This window comes from Centrocercus urophasianus, unplaced genomic scaffold (genome assembly GCF_019232065.1).
Source record: "Centrocercus urophasianus isolate 14NV4802_14NV808 unplaced genomic scaffold, USGS_Curo_1.0 seq_11, whole genome shotgun sequence".
Taxonomy (NCBI): Eukaryota; Metazoa; Chordata; class Aves; order Galliformes; family Phasianidae; genus Centrocercus; species Centrocercus urophasianus.
In genome coordinates this window covers 83,870,819-83,887,600 of record NW_024884253.1, presented here as the reverse complement: position 1 = coordinate 83,887,600, position 16,782 = coordinate 83,870,819, and the positions used below count along the sequence as shown (strand labels likewise).

Genomic DNA, 16,782 nt, shown 5'->3' with positions numbered 1-16,782 from the left:
TTACAATTGCCTATAGATGTGATATTGTTCCTTCTGTCTAGGCAGGCAACGTGGTGACAGGAGAAATGGTAGAAGAACTTCTTCTTTCTGGAGCAGACATTATTAAAGTGGGTATCGGACCAGGTAAGTCGAATCCAGTCAAATAAGGGTGGTTTATGGTAACACTGGTGACTTAGTTGTCCAGATGGAACTAGTGTGTAACACTGTAGCTGCCTGCTTGTCAGAATTCCTAGACCACTTAAGACAGTAAAGTAACACAGTGCCCTTGCTCCATAGTACGTTTAAGAAATACACTGGCAGAGTGCTAGTGTAATGTACTACAAAATCTTGGATGTCGTGTTTCCAGGAAATGTAGATACCTATAGTTAGAAGCACCGAGTTGCCTGAGTTGCTGATATAATCAGTGGCATTTTATGTCACATTTTCTTCTTTTCCTCCTTTGTGTGTTCATTCATGTGCTCCTTCACTTTGCCATTTCTTTCACAGACCGCAGCTGGGGTCAACGTGTAGGGTGCCATTTAAACTGGCTAGCAGGTACCACTGATGGTATAGCTGTGATCGGCCAGTGCAATGCAGGAGGGTTCTTTATATTGCCAAATGATATGGCCCTTGAATGGGTAAGCTGAGAATAAGAAATGATGCAACAAAGGTTGCAGTTTTTCCATGGGAGGCCATCAAAGAACAGTAAATACTGCAAAATAGTTGAAGAGTAAGCAACGGAGATGTTGCAGTGCAGTGTCACAGGAAAGTTCAGGTATAAAAGACATAGTAGTGTGGTTTGTAGCTTCAAAGTAGAAACAGATAGGACTAAATGTAAGCCTCCCTGGATAGCTGCCAGCACAGAGCTTTACAAGTTGATCAGCCAATGACACAGGTAACAGATGTTCCTCAGAGAAAGAAGGACACCTTTTAAGGCCTCTCCTAGACAGTGGTTCACTTTGTGGATTATGGCAGTGATTTATTATAAAGCATTGGGCACATAAGTATATGCTTTCTCTGTGGAGATTATCATAAAATCATTTTTTTCCTACTTTGCAGAAATAATTTTGAGTGTTTGCACCTTGTCAGTGTTCAGCAAGATCATTGGAAACTTTTGCTTTACTGACAGTTTTGAGTGTACCTGGATGTCAGTTGGGTAAAGAGATTAACTGCAGTTGGGTGAAGAGATTTCACTGCATTTGGTTTAGGATCCCTTTTCTTGTTATCATGCAGACCTTTATGGCCTGTATTCTAAATGATAAGGCATGGACTATCAAAAAGCAATCCTCTTTTTGACAATTACTCTTGAAAAGTAGAGAAGGTATTTCAAAAGATCTATAGCCATGTTATCATGTTCAAGCTGCAATTGGAATATTTATATGAATGCCTATAGCTTTTAAAAATATATCTATACACCTTTATATATATATATATATATATACACACACACATATATAAAATATATGTATACATAGTCACACGCACCATGTATGTATACACACCCCCCAAGTATTTTCTGTGATAATTATTTTTTAAAAATTCATGTAGAAAATAGATAAACAGAAATATTTATTGGAAGAAATATTGAGATACTAAAAGCTGATGCTGAGCCTCGCTGAAGCTGAGACTCTCTGGTTCCTTTGTCCCTTTTCCCTCCAGGCACCGTGGTCAGATTACTTTCCCACTAGGCATTAAATCCATCAGCAGGAAGCATTATGGATGAGACCTAAACTGGGAACTGGGGACCTGGAGAAGAAGGGGAAGTGTTAGTCACTTTAATTACAGCTGCCATGAAGTAGTCTGATAGCATTTCAAAATTAGATTTCGTTTGTCTTCCTTTTATTCACGACAATAATGTTTACAATAGAGACTTCATGAGAAATAACAGACAGAGACACATTTTTTTTCCACTGTTAAAAGAAAGCAGTCTTTTCCAACCATGGTGGTTCTGTGATTCTTTTCTGGCAGCCTAACTAACTGCCTGTGTTTTTTCCTCTCATTTTCTTGTCTAGGTTCTGTGTGTACCACTCGGATTAAGACAGGGGTGGGCTATCCACAGCTAAGTGCTGTTATTGAGTGTGCAGACTCAGCACATGGCTTGAAAGGACATATCATCTCTGTAAGTAAATATCATCTGCTCTCAGATTCCCACTGTGCAAACCATTGCGGAATGGGAGAATCAAACAGTCCAGTACCTTGCATGTTACAGGCTATCTTTTTGTCATTTCCAGTTGACCCCTATACAAGCTGCTAGGTAGTGAAGATTTAAAGGAACCAACTTGCTTTTTAATGTTTAAAAAGACTTGGGCATCTCATTCCGTTTTGTGACTTTGGAAAGCTGCTCTTTGTTCCCTGAGTTGAGTTGCTGACTTGAGTATGTTGGTACACGAACAGAATAAGAAGCTTGATAATTCTCATTCTGAAGCAAAACAGTGCTTCCTACAAGAGATTTCTGAAAAATGAGTGAAATGTAAATATGGCCTTCCTGAGAGAGTAGGACTAAGTGACAGACAGGCAGCAGAGAGGAGTACAAGATAAAATGATATGTCTGTCTATGCCTTGGTAGCTGGATGGATTCAGATAGCATCCTCACAGAGCTCTTTGTGCAGAAACAGCAGCATTTCAGAGATGGGTGTGGATGAGCTTGTTTGCTACTGATACTCTGGGGAAATGCTGAGCCTGCAGAGAAAAAAGAGGATACGTATGCATTGCCTGCTAATAGCAGCTTTCAGTCTACCAGCAAGATCACTCACCTCTCTTGGAAATCTATAAGCATGGTCTCAGATTGAGCTAGACTGGAGCCTGCAGTACCCAAAGGTCCTGTGTGCTTAGGCATGCCTAGCCAGTCAGTGTGTCCCTGACTGCCAGGCTTGCAGAGACTCTGCAGGCTGTCTGTTAGGCAGCTGATAATCAGGCATCAGGGCTATGCAGCATTCTGTGCTCACAGGTACCCCTACAGTAAACACTCTCCCTCTGTGGCTGTAGGAGTGACTGCATGTTGAGTTTTAGAGCTGCTGCCATGTGAAATCACTGGAAGGCCCAGTTTTGTTTGATTGGGTTGTGACTAGTATTCTTGTGAGGAAATGTCTGTGCTTCTGAGGAAGGAGAGTAGGGGAGAGGAGAACAAACTGTGGCAGAGGGCCTGACTATACTTGGAGTCGTGGCTATAGTGGAGCAAGTAAACAAGTATAGGGTGCAATCGGATCTCTCTTCTCTTTAAGGTTAATGCATGTACACTCATTCCTCTCCCTGACTACCTTATCTGATTTTGCAGGGAAAAAAAGAGAAAAGCAGTCTGATTTTATGACTTGGGCAGTATTACAAGAGTTTATGCCTGTGGCAGACAGCTGAATATGTATGCAACAGAGCATGAAAGGCTGGCTCATTACTACGAAGGTTGGATAACTGTATGTTATCCAACATACTTGTTGGATGGTTGTCCTACTAGTCGTGCTCAGAAACCCATCCTGGTTTTGCGATAAGCATTTTCTGCTAACAGCTCTCTCAGTCACTTTTCCAAGAAAACATGGATTGTGCATCAGATGGCTGTGTGCAGTTCTGTTATTTCTGGCTTTGCGGATGGATCAGTTCCTGACCTGCTTAGATCATGTAGGTTTCAGTGAGCCTACATACCCACCTAGCCATTACCCCATAACAGCGGTGTCCAACACCTCTGCACCTCGAGTCTCTCGTTCAAGCTAATGAGACTAGAGCAAGGGTTGAAGGTATTATGCTTTAATTATGCAGTGTGCATGTAGACACTGATGTGTTTATTGGAAAGGCTGGCCTGCATGGTCATTGCTGGACCTCTGGGAAGACTATTAAAGAAGAGAGGTACCTTCTGAGAGGAGACACCAAATGGGAGCAAATCTAAGTACATAACTGGGGCTAGACATGAAAAGTAAACTTGGCATTCCTCAAAATGTCTTGTTACTGCCATTTTGTAGATTAGGGAGGGGGCATACCTTGCCTGAGTCAAAAGAGACCTCTACAGGCAGAGTCTTACCATGGCCATCTACAGCAACTAGGCAGGAGAAAATATGCCCAGCTAGTTTTTGTCACGTTGATACCAAAGTGGCAGCAAGGATGTATGGGATTCAAAGCCTACCAGCTGTCCTCATGTGGGTTACACCTGATGGTGAGGTGTGGGTGTGTCCCTTGGGGTGCATTTTCTTCCCTTGTGTCCATCACCTTCATCAAATTGAGTCTCTGTAATGTTACTTGTAAGGGGAAGCCCTACTCACAGAATAAGACAGCAACAATGCTTAGCATGGTTATGGACTCTCTGAGGAACACAACACACTTCAAACGCATCCTCTAGCAAGTCTGCTAGGATGGCAGCACAAACTGGGATTTCAAACATTTTGTATTACTGAAGTGATCATGTATGATTTTTGGAGCTGATATGTTGATAAAGAAGGTGACAATTTTTAGGCAGTCATATCACTTTACAGTCACACATGCACAGAAAGGGGGTGTGAAACAGTACCAGTTACATTCCTCATGCTGAGTTATCTTTAAGACTCAAAGCTCACCTCAGAAATGAATCTTTCATGGCTCACTGAAAGAGGAAACTGCCTAAGATATGGGTGTTGTTTCTATCCTGCACTGTTTGTCTGGGAGCCAATAGTCTCACTTCTCATTGACTTTGATAAAGCACAGCAGTGTGTTACACTAGAGAGACCATTTAGCAGAAAAGCTCCTTCAGAAACACCCTACTCAACATAAAGTTTCTTTCTCTTGTTAGGTCAGTGAGCTGCTCTGCTGGATAGAGAGGCAATCGTTTTTTAGTAACACGTGCAGCAAATGTGAGCAATGCAAAACAGCCTTATATGTGTTCTCTCTCATCTCACCATTTGATTGATATCCCTTTTTTCTCTTTACCCTGCATGGGTAATAGATGATAGATATTCAAGGAAAAGGATGACTTAGGGGCTCTTCTTCTAGCTATTGCCATCCCTTTTCTTCCTCCACACAGAACGCTTTCCATACAGAAATATGCCCAGTACATGTAGCTCAGAATAAAGCACCATATGTATTGTTTCTACTGCTGTATATGCCACACATTTTATATATCTTCTGCATAATAAATAGCTGCCTGCTGATACTGTAGGAATAACTAATTATTCTGTTGATTGTAAATGTTGCTTGAAACATGCAAGTCATAGTTATACTTCTGTTGTAAGCTGGATATAATATTCAATCAGTTCTTGCTGTTTTTTCATCTTGTGTTTCTCCCCAGGCTAAGTTTTGTTGTTGTAAATGGTCTGTCTATTTTGAGAACAAGACCGTGAAAAACAAAATAATTTTAGCCATGATAAAATAATTCCATTGACTGGAAAGCTGTCTTCTGCTTTGCTTCAGCTTAGCACCTAGTTGTTTCAGAAGCTTCCCTTTCCTTTTACTGGAAACCCTTACTAAAGCAGTAAGCCTGCTTTAGATTAATGCCAGTTCTCAATTTGCAGGGGGATTTGTACAGTTAAATTTCCCCAGGGCTGTGAGATAGAGGCTGTCTGCACCAAACCCCATGACTGTAGCCCAGCAGTTCTACAGGTCATTCTAAGCCAAGATCCAGGCCCTTGCTGGAACTAGCTGAACTGCAAGGGGAAGATTCCCAGGCTGATTGCAGTAGAAGCACCATCTCATTTTCTAAACAGAGCACTTGATTTTTTAAACATGTAATGAAATATTTTAATGCATATAGCTTTATTATGGCATCTTCCAGCATAACTGCTTAGTATATCTTCTTTTTGTTTTCCTTTCTTTGAAACACTGTCATTTAATTTACCTGCTTATGTGAAGTGGAGACATTACAGACAAAGAAATGCTGTGAATCATCATCATTTGTTCCTTTTATCTTAAATGGTAACATGTGAGCTTTTGGGATAGTCAGTCTGCTCAGTGTTTTGTTCCTTGATGATTTTTTTGAAGCAAATGAATAATGTCGACACAGTAAGACCCTCTATCCTTGTGAAAGCATAAAGCCTCCATCACTGCCACTACTGGGTTAATTATGGAAGTCAGACATGAAGCCACACAACAAGAACAGACAGAAACCCATCGACCAGAGAGCATTTATAGCCAGCCGGTCTCAGTTAGAGTCGGGCAAATTCCTGACACTGTTCTTTGAAGATTATTAGACCCTTCTTTCTACCTCTGCTGTTCCTCCCCTGACACATGCGTGCATACGCTCTCACCCTCCTCCAGGCTCTGACAGAGAGAGAGAGAGAATTGCACAAGAACAGCCCTTAACAGGAGAAAGAGAGATTCAGCTGTCAACCCAGCACTCATTTCTGGAGCTGACAGCAAGAGTGTCTAGCTTAACAAAAAGCATAATGTGCTAGAGGTTATCAGCAAATGGATTAAAAGCCTTTAAACTTCTGCCAGGCACTGTTTCCAGTGGGATGCCTTTTGAAAAGCCACTCATTTTTGAATCCACCTGCTCAGTTTGTGTCTGTATCCCGTTCTGCGCACAGAGGGGTTCTAACACTCAGCCCCACTGCCAGCTACCTGTGAATGCTGGCTCTAAAATGGCTGCTGGTAGGGGCTTCTAGCTGTGCTCAGCCACAGGTCATACACAGGCACATATTTCTAGCGACAGGAGGCGAAACAAAATGAAGCAGCCATACAGTCTGGGGGCTAAACTCAAAAGCAGGAAGCCTGTCAGCAGTCTGCAAAGGACCCCGATCTTCAAAGAAATTGGGAGCTCTCTTGTTACGATGGTTTTGTAGGCTTGAAGGATCTTTCATCTGATGTTCTGACCTTTATGAAACCTAAAAAGCCATAACACGTGAGCTCTGCTGTGTGCCTTCCTTTTTAACAGCCCTATCACACATAAATGACTTTCCTCCCTCAACTAAAATGCCCTCATCAGTCACTTTGTCTGAAACTGAAACACAAATTTCTAAAATGCTAACAAACTGAAAGAGCTGTTGTTTCTTTATCTAACCCGAAGCAAACACTGAGGAGTAGGATGAGAGATTAATTTTCACTTACCAAAGATCAGATTACCCAATTTGCTTCCAGATTATCAGATCAAAATCCAATATATCTGATAGTGTGTTTCCTTACTCCTCCTACTGTGACCTTTTAATTCATTGTAAACTGCTGAGAAAGTTATTTTAAATGTCTTTGCTGGTTTATAGTAGGGGTTTGTGGTACCTCTGCATCATACAGCCTTTAATTAAAATGGCAGGGAATGATTCAGATCATAAGAAGAGTTTTTTTGTTTTCCAGTTTCTGAGATTTAGGAAATGTCAGTCGGGAATTTACATCACTGCTGTTAGCAGTGTTATTATTGTTACACCTAACTGGTAGAGTAAATGAGATTAATGTATAAAAGCAATAGAAAGGATAATGTGGATTCCCTAGAAACTCAGCCAAGTTGATATACCACTGGCATGCCAGTGATGCAGTCAGCTCCTGCTGGGCTTTTCCTGCAGAGAGGCCATTTGGCTGCAAATCACAGGGTGCTGATGTTTACCGGGTCCCTTCTTTTCTTTATGCAGGATGGAGGATGCAGCTGCCCAGGAGATGTCGCCAAAGCGTTTGGTAAGGACAATATGCAGGGCCACATGTTGCACCCTGCATACCTCCAGCATGGCCAGCAGTGGTGCAGGAGTCAATTTGACCCCGTGTGTGTAATCAGTAGTGGGTTACATTTGTCCCTGTGGGTGACTGCAGTGAAATTAATACACTAGACATGAATTTGCTCTTTGGACTGGACAGCCAAAATTCTACAGAGAAAAAGTATACAGTGGTCGAAGTCCTATTTAGAAACTATCTGCCAGATATGCATAGGATACAGCCACTGGGACAGTAATACAAAGAAAGCTGATAAGGGTTTCTTCTGAGTAGGGTTCAAAGATGACTGTAGCACTGGCTGACCTGAGCTCTGGATGGATGAAGAGATGGTGAAATGTGTGTTGGAGAGAAGAACAAAGGAAAAAGCAGGGCAGATTCCCAGAGACGTTCTTGGGATCTCCACTTGAAGAGATGAGATTTTATTTATAATGTATCCCCTAAAGCTGAGCAGATGTCTAAAATACCTAAGTTAATAATTAACAGGTTTTGCTCTCATGCCAAAAGCTTCAGTAAATCGTACTAGCTTTTGCTGACAGAATAGAGAATTTAGCCTGTGAGTGTTTTCTGTTGGGGAACTTACATCACTGTGGAGGGTCGAGGTTAGGATTGTCTCTTAGCCGTAACATTTTTGCTGCTGTGTGTGTGAACAAAGGACTAAAAGGATCCTGGGCTTACTTAAAGCCCACTTAAAGACAGTTCTCAGAATATCAGACCCTTTGGAGATGTCACAGTAGGGTAATGCCCAGAATATAGTAGGACAGCGTAGTCTCATTGCGATTTCAGGGTGATACAAAACTAGAGACAGCATGTTGTGATACAACACATCTGCTCAGCAGGAAGCTTTGCAAGTATGGAAAGCGCAGTCAGGCCTAAACTGAGATTACAGACCTTCCAAGAAAAAAAAATGAACCTCCTGGAAATTTTGAAACTGAAATCAATCTTCTAAGTTTGCCAACAGCTCCTGGTTTCAGACAGTTGATATGACAAGACATAATTAGAGAATTTTAAGCAGGAGTGAGTGGTACCACCAAGGAATCTGCTCTGTCACAGGATTTCACAGGACCTTTGTGTTACCCGATGGGTGACGTGATGTGAAGATAGATACTTTCAGCTGAGTGATTCTGACATAGCTGAACAGCAGCATCCACTCTCTTTGACAAGATTTTGTTAAAAAAAACCACCCAACTTCTCCTCAGCTCAGATTAGCTACCTGTGGCATGATGCTGTCTGCAGTGAAAGCTTTGTTCTCTCTGACTTTGTCTGGCTCCTCAGCTGTCCCCAGATCTTGCTCACATTGTCTATGGGGCATTGTGAACCTGCAGTGCAATCTCACTGCATTCCATGCAGGTTGCACTGAAACCTGGCCCTGAAAAGGTCTTTCTTCACAAGAGTATTCACAGAAGTTAGAACAGGGAGCAACTTCAAATATTTTCCCTTGTAATAGACTTGCTAGCAAATCTAAAGGGTCCCTTTAACCTCTTTGGGCTATACTGAAGAGAAGCTAGCTTGAAACCTATCAGGGGGCAGATTCTGGACTTGCTGTTTGTTGTGAGGTGCTGGGATTCAGAGTGGGATGTCTGAAAGATACCACAGATTGTTCCTGGAGAGGAGGAGCATTAGAAACTTAAGATGACACAGACAGAAGTTGTACTCTGATGGTAGGCCAGGCCAATCAGTCTGCCCTGTTTCAAAGGGATTAGAACTGATAGAGATAATCCTGGAGCAAAAGATTTACCATGTCTGGTTACGTATAATTGAGGCAGCCAGTCTGTGGACATCTGACTAGCTGGAGCTAGGTGTGCTTTTTTTAAAGGTAGGTGCTAAAATAAGGGTCTGGAGATGGAGTGTAGACAAGAGACCCAAAGAGGACTTTTTGTTAACTGTGTTGTCAATTTTACTGTCTCTTTTTGCTGGGTTATTGTAAAGTCTTTGTGAAAGGGATGTAGGGCAGTGACAGTGCAGCCATTTGGATCATTTGAATATGAGAAAGTCCCAGATGTGATGAGTAGCACTGAAAATTAGAAGAGGCGAGTTCATGGCAGGAGGAAGTTTTGAGTGGATTGATTGCAACTGAGGAATTGGGGAAAACAAACAAAAAACAACGGCATGAAAATGCTGAGAAGCTTTACAAGTAAAAGGTTACACCACTACTGGTGACAGGAATCAAGGGTAGACTGGGCATTTGGACAGAAGAAAAGCAAGGTAGAAGCCTAGTACAAAAGGGAAGGAGCAGAGAAACACTAAAAGGGACAAAAATGCAGGGGACAGATGCCTTTGGGAAAGACTGCTGGAATTCTGGAATTGCTGAATGGAAACTGCTTATGGATTTGGGAAACTGAAGATGACACTGCCATCTGAGTATTGGAAACGATAATGGAAAATGGTTGATGAGGGAGAAGAGATTTTGAAAGCATGAAAGAACCTTGTCTCTAATATGGTTCACATAACTGCACCCTTGGAAGGGCTGATAACAGGAATACATTTCTCAGAATGCCCCAGGGAGGCACTACTGTCCCTGTTTTTATAGATGAAAAGTCAAAGCACAGAGATACTAAGTTCTGTCGCCTGAGGTCACATATTTTTTTGTGAAACAACCAGGAACAGAATGTGCCTTTTGAATCCTCTGCCAGCATCTTAAATGCAATATTTCTGTTCCTTACAGCAGTGGTGAGAAAGGATATGTGAGCAGAGAGTGAAAAGGAAGGAAAAATCAGATGGCAGAGTCAACTGGGAACCTACACTGGTTCCAAAATATACCTGACAGATCGTGCTGGCTTTTTTTCTTCTTTTCAAAAGCTGTGTCTGTATACCTGCTGTTGCGAAGGCTTGCTGCCTCATCTGGAGCACAGGTGAATGTTGCTTCCAGGGCCAGCTGTGGTGCATCTGCATGGAGGGCTGGCCATGCTACAAATTTAGGCTGACTCCACCTGAATTTGTGGAGAGTTTATCTGGTTATCAGTAATTATTGTATTATTAGGCATACAAAAGCCATCTGAGGGACTCCATCCAGTTCCAGCAGAACTGTGTGAGAGCTGAAAGAGTAGGTTGGCTTCAGCATATCTTCTGTGGCTGTGTGAAAGAGAAGGTGTTGCAGGATGTGAATGACCAAAATCAGCCCTGTAGGGCTCAAGGGGGATGTCCTTTCCAGCATCATTGTGTTGAAGTGGCACTGTGCAGGAGCAGGCCAAGTCTAGCAAACTCTGGACAAACTACTCAGTTGCTTGTATGTAGTGTACCCCATCACATCCTGTACTATTTGGAGGATTGTTGTCAGGTGTTGCCATTCCTTCAGTACATAAAATAATGTCATACTGTGTGTACTTGAAAATGAAAGACTGCCAGGTATGCACTGAACGCATTACCCCTGCTAACAGAAACAACACCACATATAGGTAAGGAAACTACATCTAAGTAAGGAAAAACAATGCTAAAAACTGGTACCTTCTGGTGACATGTTAAATGGGACTGAAGTGGAACAGACTTGAAACTTTGAGACACTATTGCAACACTGAAGCAGGGTAGAAAGTTCTAGAGAGCATTGGAAAAATACATTGCATATGAGCTTGTCATTCCTGGAGCTACAGAGTAAGCATGTTTCATTCTAATGTTTAAAAATGCTGCGGTGTGCAAGGCAGAACTCTTCACTGTATCTGTAGTAACATGGCTCCTCTCTTCTGGAAGGGCTAGATGAATTATGTTGTAGTTTGAAAGAGCTAATCAAATTGGAGGAGCTTCAATCTTGTAGTTGAAACGTATTTGCTTTCCTACCAAAATGTGCAGTCAAAAGAAAAATAATAGGTTGATACTTAAGTATGCAGGAACCAGAATTCTGTGATCCTAAAGCATAGATTTTGTCTTTTGGGCACTAATTGGAAACAGTAGGACCTACAGTCAGAGACAGAACTAGAAACTGTTAAATTGCTAGGCCACTATCCATCATGTATGAGGAGCTGTGATGGTCCAGTGAAGTTTCTAGTGACCAGAAAAGAAGAAATATAACCCCCATTTTTAAAAAAGGAAAAAAAATCTGTGGAACTGCTTGCTGGTCAGTCTCACCTCTGTTCTCAGAAGATTACGGGGCATACCTGCCTGGAAACTATGCTGAGGGCACAGGGAGAACAAATGTGAGTGGTGACAGCCAGGATGGCTTCACTGAGGGCAAATCACACCTGACAAATTCGGTGGCTTTCTGTGATGGAGTTGTAGCGCTGGTGGATAGGGAAGAGCAGCTGACCTCACCTGTTTGGACGTGTGCAAAGTATTTGACGCTGTCCTGAATAACATCCTTGGCTCTAAATCAAAGAAACATGGGTGGGACAGATGGACCACTCAGTGGATAAGGAATTGGCTGGATGGTCACACTCAAAGAGTTGCTGTCAGTGGCTCAGGTCAGGGGACCTGTGACGAGTGGCATTCCTCAGGTGTCAGTACTGGGACCAGTGCTGTTTAACAAGTTTGTCAGTAACATGGAGAGTGGGACTGAGTGCACCCTCAGCAGGTTTGCTGATGTCAGCAGGCTGAGTGGTGCTGTTGACACACAGGACCTTGACAGGTTAGGGAATTGGGCCCATGCAAACGTCATGAAATTCAACAAGGCCAAGTGCAAGGTCCTGCACCTGGGTTGGGGTAATCCTACCAACCCAGGCTGAGTGGCAAATGGATTCAGATTGGCCCTGTGGAGAAGCACTTGGAAGTGTTGGTTGATGAGAAACTCAACATGAGCCAGCAGTGTGTGCTTCCAGCCCAGAAAGCCAACCCTATCCTGTGCTGTATCAAAAGGAGCCTGGCCAGCAGGGTGAGGGAACTGATTGTCCCCCTCTGTCCTGCTCTTGTGAGGCCCCACCTGTAGGTATTGCATTCAGCTCTGGGGCCCCAACATAAAAGGACATGGAGGTGTTGAAGCACATCCAGAGTAAGGCCACAAGGATGGTTAGAGAGCTGGAACACCTCTACCCACCTGTGAAGATAAAGGCTGAGGGAGTTGGGGTTGTCCAGCTTGGAGAAGACTATGAGGAGACCTCATTGGGCCCTTCCCTTACCAAAAGGGGCAACAAGAGAGCTGAGCAGGGACTCTTTGTCAGGGAGTAGAGTGACAGGACAAGAGGTGATGGTTTTAAGTTAAAAGAGGGTAGATTTTTATTAGATATTTGGAAGAAATTCTTCACTATGAGGGTGATGAGGCTGCCTGGAGAAGCTATGGATGATCTATGGAGACATTCAGGGCCAGGTTGGACGGAGCCCTGGGCAACCTGTTCTGGTGGAAGATGTCCCTTCATATGGCAGCAGTGCAGAGCTAGATGGTCTTTAAGGTCCCTTACAAACCAAATCGTTCTATGATTCTATGAAATAGGGATCAGAGGGTGCTATTGGCAGAGTCTCGTGCTCTTTGGCAGGCTTTTGATTTGTTTAAAACCCTTTTTGAAAGGACCTTTACTCTAAATCCTTTCCCCCTTCATCATGTTGTTATCTTCCATTCTTGAAGGAGACATAAACTAGATTTCCCAGAGTACTTTTTTTTGCAAAGGTGGAACAGGAGTGTGTCAGGTAGCAGCAGGAGCTCCCTGCCCGTAATTGAGAATTATCTTAAAGGATAAGCATTCCCATTGTTTTTGGCGAGTTAATAGTAGGATCAGGTGTGAGTCAAACTGAGGCTTTAAAACTTGGCCATCTGCAACAAGAGAACTCAGGAAGCTGGCACGATAGGATGCCGAAATGTGTGCCTGCCTATAAACTTTGCTTGTGATATGCTTAGCACTTTGGCACAAGTCTCATTTTTAATATCTCTTTACTAGGGACATATTGTTCCTTTCAAACAACAACCAGGCAAAAGGAGATGAGGTCAGCAGAGCAGCTGGTTGCTGTGCTCACAGCCATTGTTGATAGGTCTGCTCTTTAGTGAAAGGGAGGTGGGAGGGAACTGGCTTATATAAACTAAAGCACACTCCGCAGTTCTCATTTATTCTAAGATCAAAATACTCCCAAATTCAGGTTTATGTACTGAGCTTTTAAACAGATGGCAGAAGCTGAGTAGATTTGATAATCATCTCGCTTACTTTTCAGATTTGGATTGTGGCATATCAGACCAAATCCTAAGTTCCAGACTTACCTAGCCTAGGATCTCCCTAGTGTCTCTGGACATGTTTGTGACTGGGTGGGGCTAATTCAGGCTCAACTGCTTTCTAGGAAGTGAGGATTATATCCCTGTTCTTTTGCAAATTCTAGGAAGAAGCTGAGCAGAGAGGAGGTCTGTTCTGCAACATGCATATGGATGAAGCAGAGAGTTTCATGGATAGGTCACCACAGCCTCATAAAAGAGTTAAAGCCAAACTTCTCCAAACAAGACAAAATGTCATAGGAGTAGCTGCTGGTGGAATAGTTCCAGTACAGCTGGAAATATTGGAAATTGCAATCACAGTCTTGGAAAACTAACAGTAATTCTGAAAATGCTCATTTTACTCTCAGGGGACTGATTTCATGATTTGCAAAGCCTGGGAAGATGCGCAGACTGAGCAGGTGTGACTGGGTATTCAGTGTTGTCACTCAGCACTTGAATAATTGTATTATTTAGGAGCTGTAGCTACCAGCAAGCCTATTCTGTGCTGCATGCCAGGTGTTACACAACCTAACAGGAAACAAATGCAGACCCATCCTGATCCCCAGATCACCCTGTGCTGCTCTGGACAAGTATAGCTGATGGCTTGAAAGAGTCCATCATTTCATTACAAAATGTGAGTGTTTCATGTCAGTGTTGGGAGTAGGACATCCAATGGGTATGCCTTCCTCGAGGATACATTCCCATTCACAGCCTTTATGCTTCAAAGGCTTTCAAGCAGGAGCTGTCCTCTTCTTTGTATAGCACAGAGAGGAACAGGTTCCACCCTGTTATTAGGGCTTCTGAGTACTGCAGTCACAATAGTAGCTGCTAAGGAGATGTGCTCAGATACTTCTGTGAGCTAAGGGATTAAAACAATTTGAAGATAAAGAGTGTGGGGTGGAGTGGAATAATCTTACACCTTTTGCCCCATAAAGGAAATGATTCTTTCCATTTAAAATATCAGAGATGTAGAATTCAGTGTTTCAACTCTTCAGTAAAGCATTTCTTCTAGTTTACTGCATGTATTACAAAGAAGACCGTCTGTACCCATCTGTGTAAGACTGTCAGTTGTTTTTGGATACTACTGTGTTCTTGCTTTATCTTTCACCTTCTCTCCATTCCCTTCTTACTTACATATCACTCTGCTGATCACAGGAGCTGGTGCTGATTTTGTCATGCTTGGAGGGATGTTTGCAGGCCACGATCAGTGTGCTGGAGAGATTATAGAAAAGAATGGCAAGAAGGTGAAACTCTTCTATGGGATGAGCTCTGATACAGCCATGAAGAAGCATGCAGGAGGTGTTGCTGAATACAGGTAAGAATTTCTCTAGCAATTGCAAATACATAACTTTTGAAAGTGAATTCTGCAAAAGCCATGTGCTGCAAACAGGTCTGTGTTTCTGTTCCTGTTCAGGAATCCATTAGCAACGCAGCATCTGATCTCTGGGAGGGATGACATCAAAGAGGAGACAGGGAGAAGGAGCTGGGGGTGGCTAGCTGAGAGCAACCCTTTTCAGTTGCAGCCAGTTCAGTGTACTTTCAAACTGGGAAGCCATTCATCACTGTTGTGACCTTTGGGTCTCTCAAGATGTGTGTGAATTACATGTGGGCACATTGCACACCAAGCTGTGGTTTCTGGCTCTCTCCTTAACCAGATTGTGTGTCCTGTTGGTGTATGGATTCCCAGCTGGCCCATATGCTTCTTTCTGCTTGCAAAAAGTGGGTGCCTGGTGAATCAGTGAAGCTCAGCTGGGATTAGCCCCAGTTTGGTGCTGTGTAACAGCTATAACTGTACCAAGAGCCCAAGCCCATCAAAGCCCTCCCAGTCACAGGCTGTAGCCACTGTACTCACACCTGGCTTTGTAGCCCATTATCCATTTCCAAAAATCATACAGCTTGTGGGAGCTTGGATTTTCAGATAAAATGGTCAGAGAAAATGCTTGGGGAAGGAAGGCAGACAGGTTTTGCAAAGGCATCTTGTCCATTGCTACTTTACTCCTGAAGCTGCTGAGAATTTTTACTTTCTGAAAAAGCAGGTGACTCCAGAAAACTTCCTCATATGTTTTCCCTTAATGGCATGTATTGCCACTGCCCTGAGACAACATCGTTGTTGCATACTGTGTTAGAGAGTCTTGCATACTGTCTGACATGATGTGCTGACTGATTGAAGGTGTCACTTTGAAATCTCCTCCACTGGTGTAGATTTAGACTCTGGTCCTATCTGATAGAGTGCTGTTAATTAGGATCTGAAAGCCAGTGATTTTTCCTACTGTTCCAGGCATTTTAGATGGATGAGTCTTATTGGCCCTGTCTGCTACACAACTCTCCTGGCATGCTTTTTTCCCTGATGTGTTCATCTGCTACCAGGGCAAGAGTTGCAACACCGTAAAGGTGACAGTGCGGAATGAAAAGCAGATTGATATTTACAAAACAAAATGGAATTCATGCTTTGACACGAATGTGGGGTTGGAGCTTGATGATCCTTGAGGTCCCTTCCAACCCAAGCCATTCTATGATTCTCTGATTCTATTTGCTGCTAGATCCATGACAAAGGAGGCACGTATCAGACATAGCACCAGCTAGAGAGCGTGTCTGATCCCACCTTCCATCTCCCACCCCAACATTAGCTCGTGTAGTTTGTCTTACACTTGTCAAGAGTTGAAATGCACCATAAAAATGTGCAGCAGTACATCCAGAACTTTACAAAATGGTAGGATACAGCCTATTCAAGCCTTTACACCACTCTCCTTTGGCCTAAAATATGAGCTTTGAAGCTGCAATAGTAATAGAGACTAAGGAGGATTACTGGTAGACATTGTGCAGGAGAGATCCAGTGACTAATGAAGTCATCAGCTTTTCTGGACTGGCAGAAAATGCAGGCTCATTAAAATAGAATTCTATGTGAAGATGGGGAAAGAGAGAGCTTATGGGTGCTGCACTTATCTGGCAGTCTGTGTCTACTAAACAGAGCGTGGCTCAGAACTACATTCAGAGGAAGACTTCTGAGGAGAAAAATATCAGTGGGACACGGGGAGAAGAGATGATAGAAAAGAGTTTTTTCAAGGGCAAAGAAGATTGGGATTTCTTTTGCAAGAAGATGTTTGACAAAGAGAAATATAAAATAA

General features: G+C 42.9%; 1 protein-coding gene across 1 annotated transcript in view; it reads left to right on the top strand.

The window, feature by feature from the left end:
• GMPR (guanosine monophosphate reductase) overlaps positions 1 to 16,782 on the top strand; it is a 40,541-nt gene that overhangs the window by 13,099 nt on the left and 10,660 nt on the right. The window contains exons 5-8 of the mRNA XM_042840039.1: positions 42 to 123; positions 1,992 to 2,098; positions 7,488 to 7,530; positions 14,813 to 14,972. Coding sequence (XP_042695973.1) covers positions 42 to 123; positions 1,992 to 2,098; positions 7,488 to 7,530; positions 14,813 to 14,972 — 392 coding nt within the window. The remainder of the gene's footprint in view (positions 1 to 41; positions 124 to 1,991; positions 2,099 to 7,487; positions 7,531 to 14,812; positions 14,973 to 16,782) is intronic.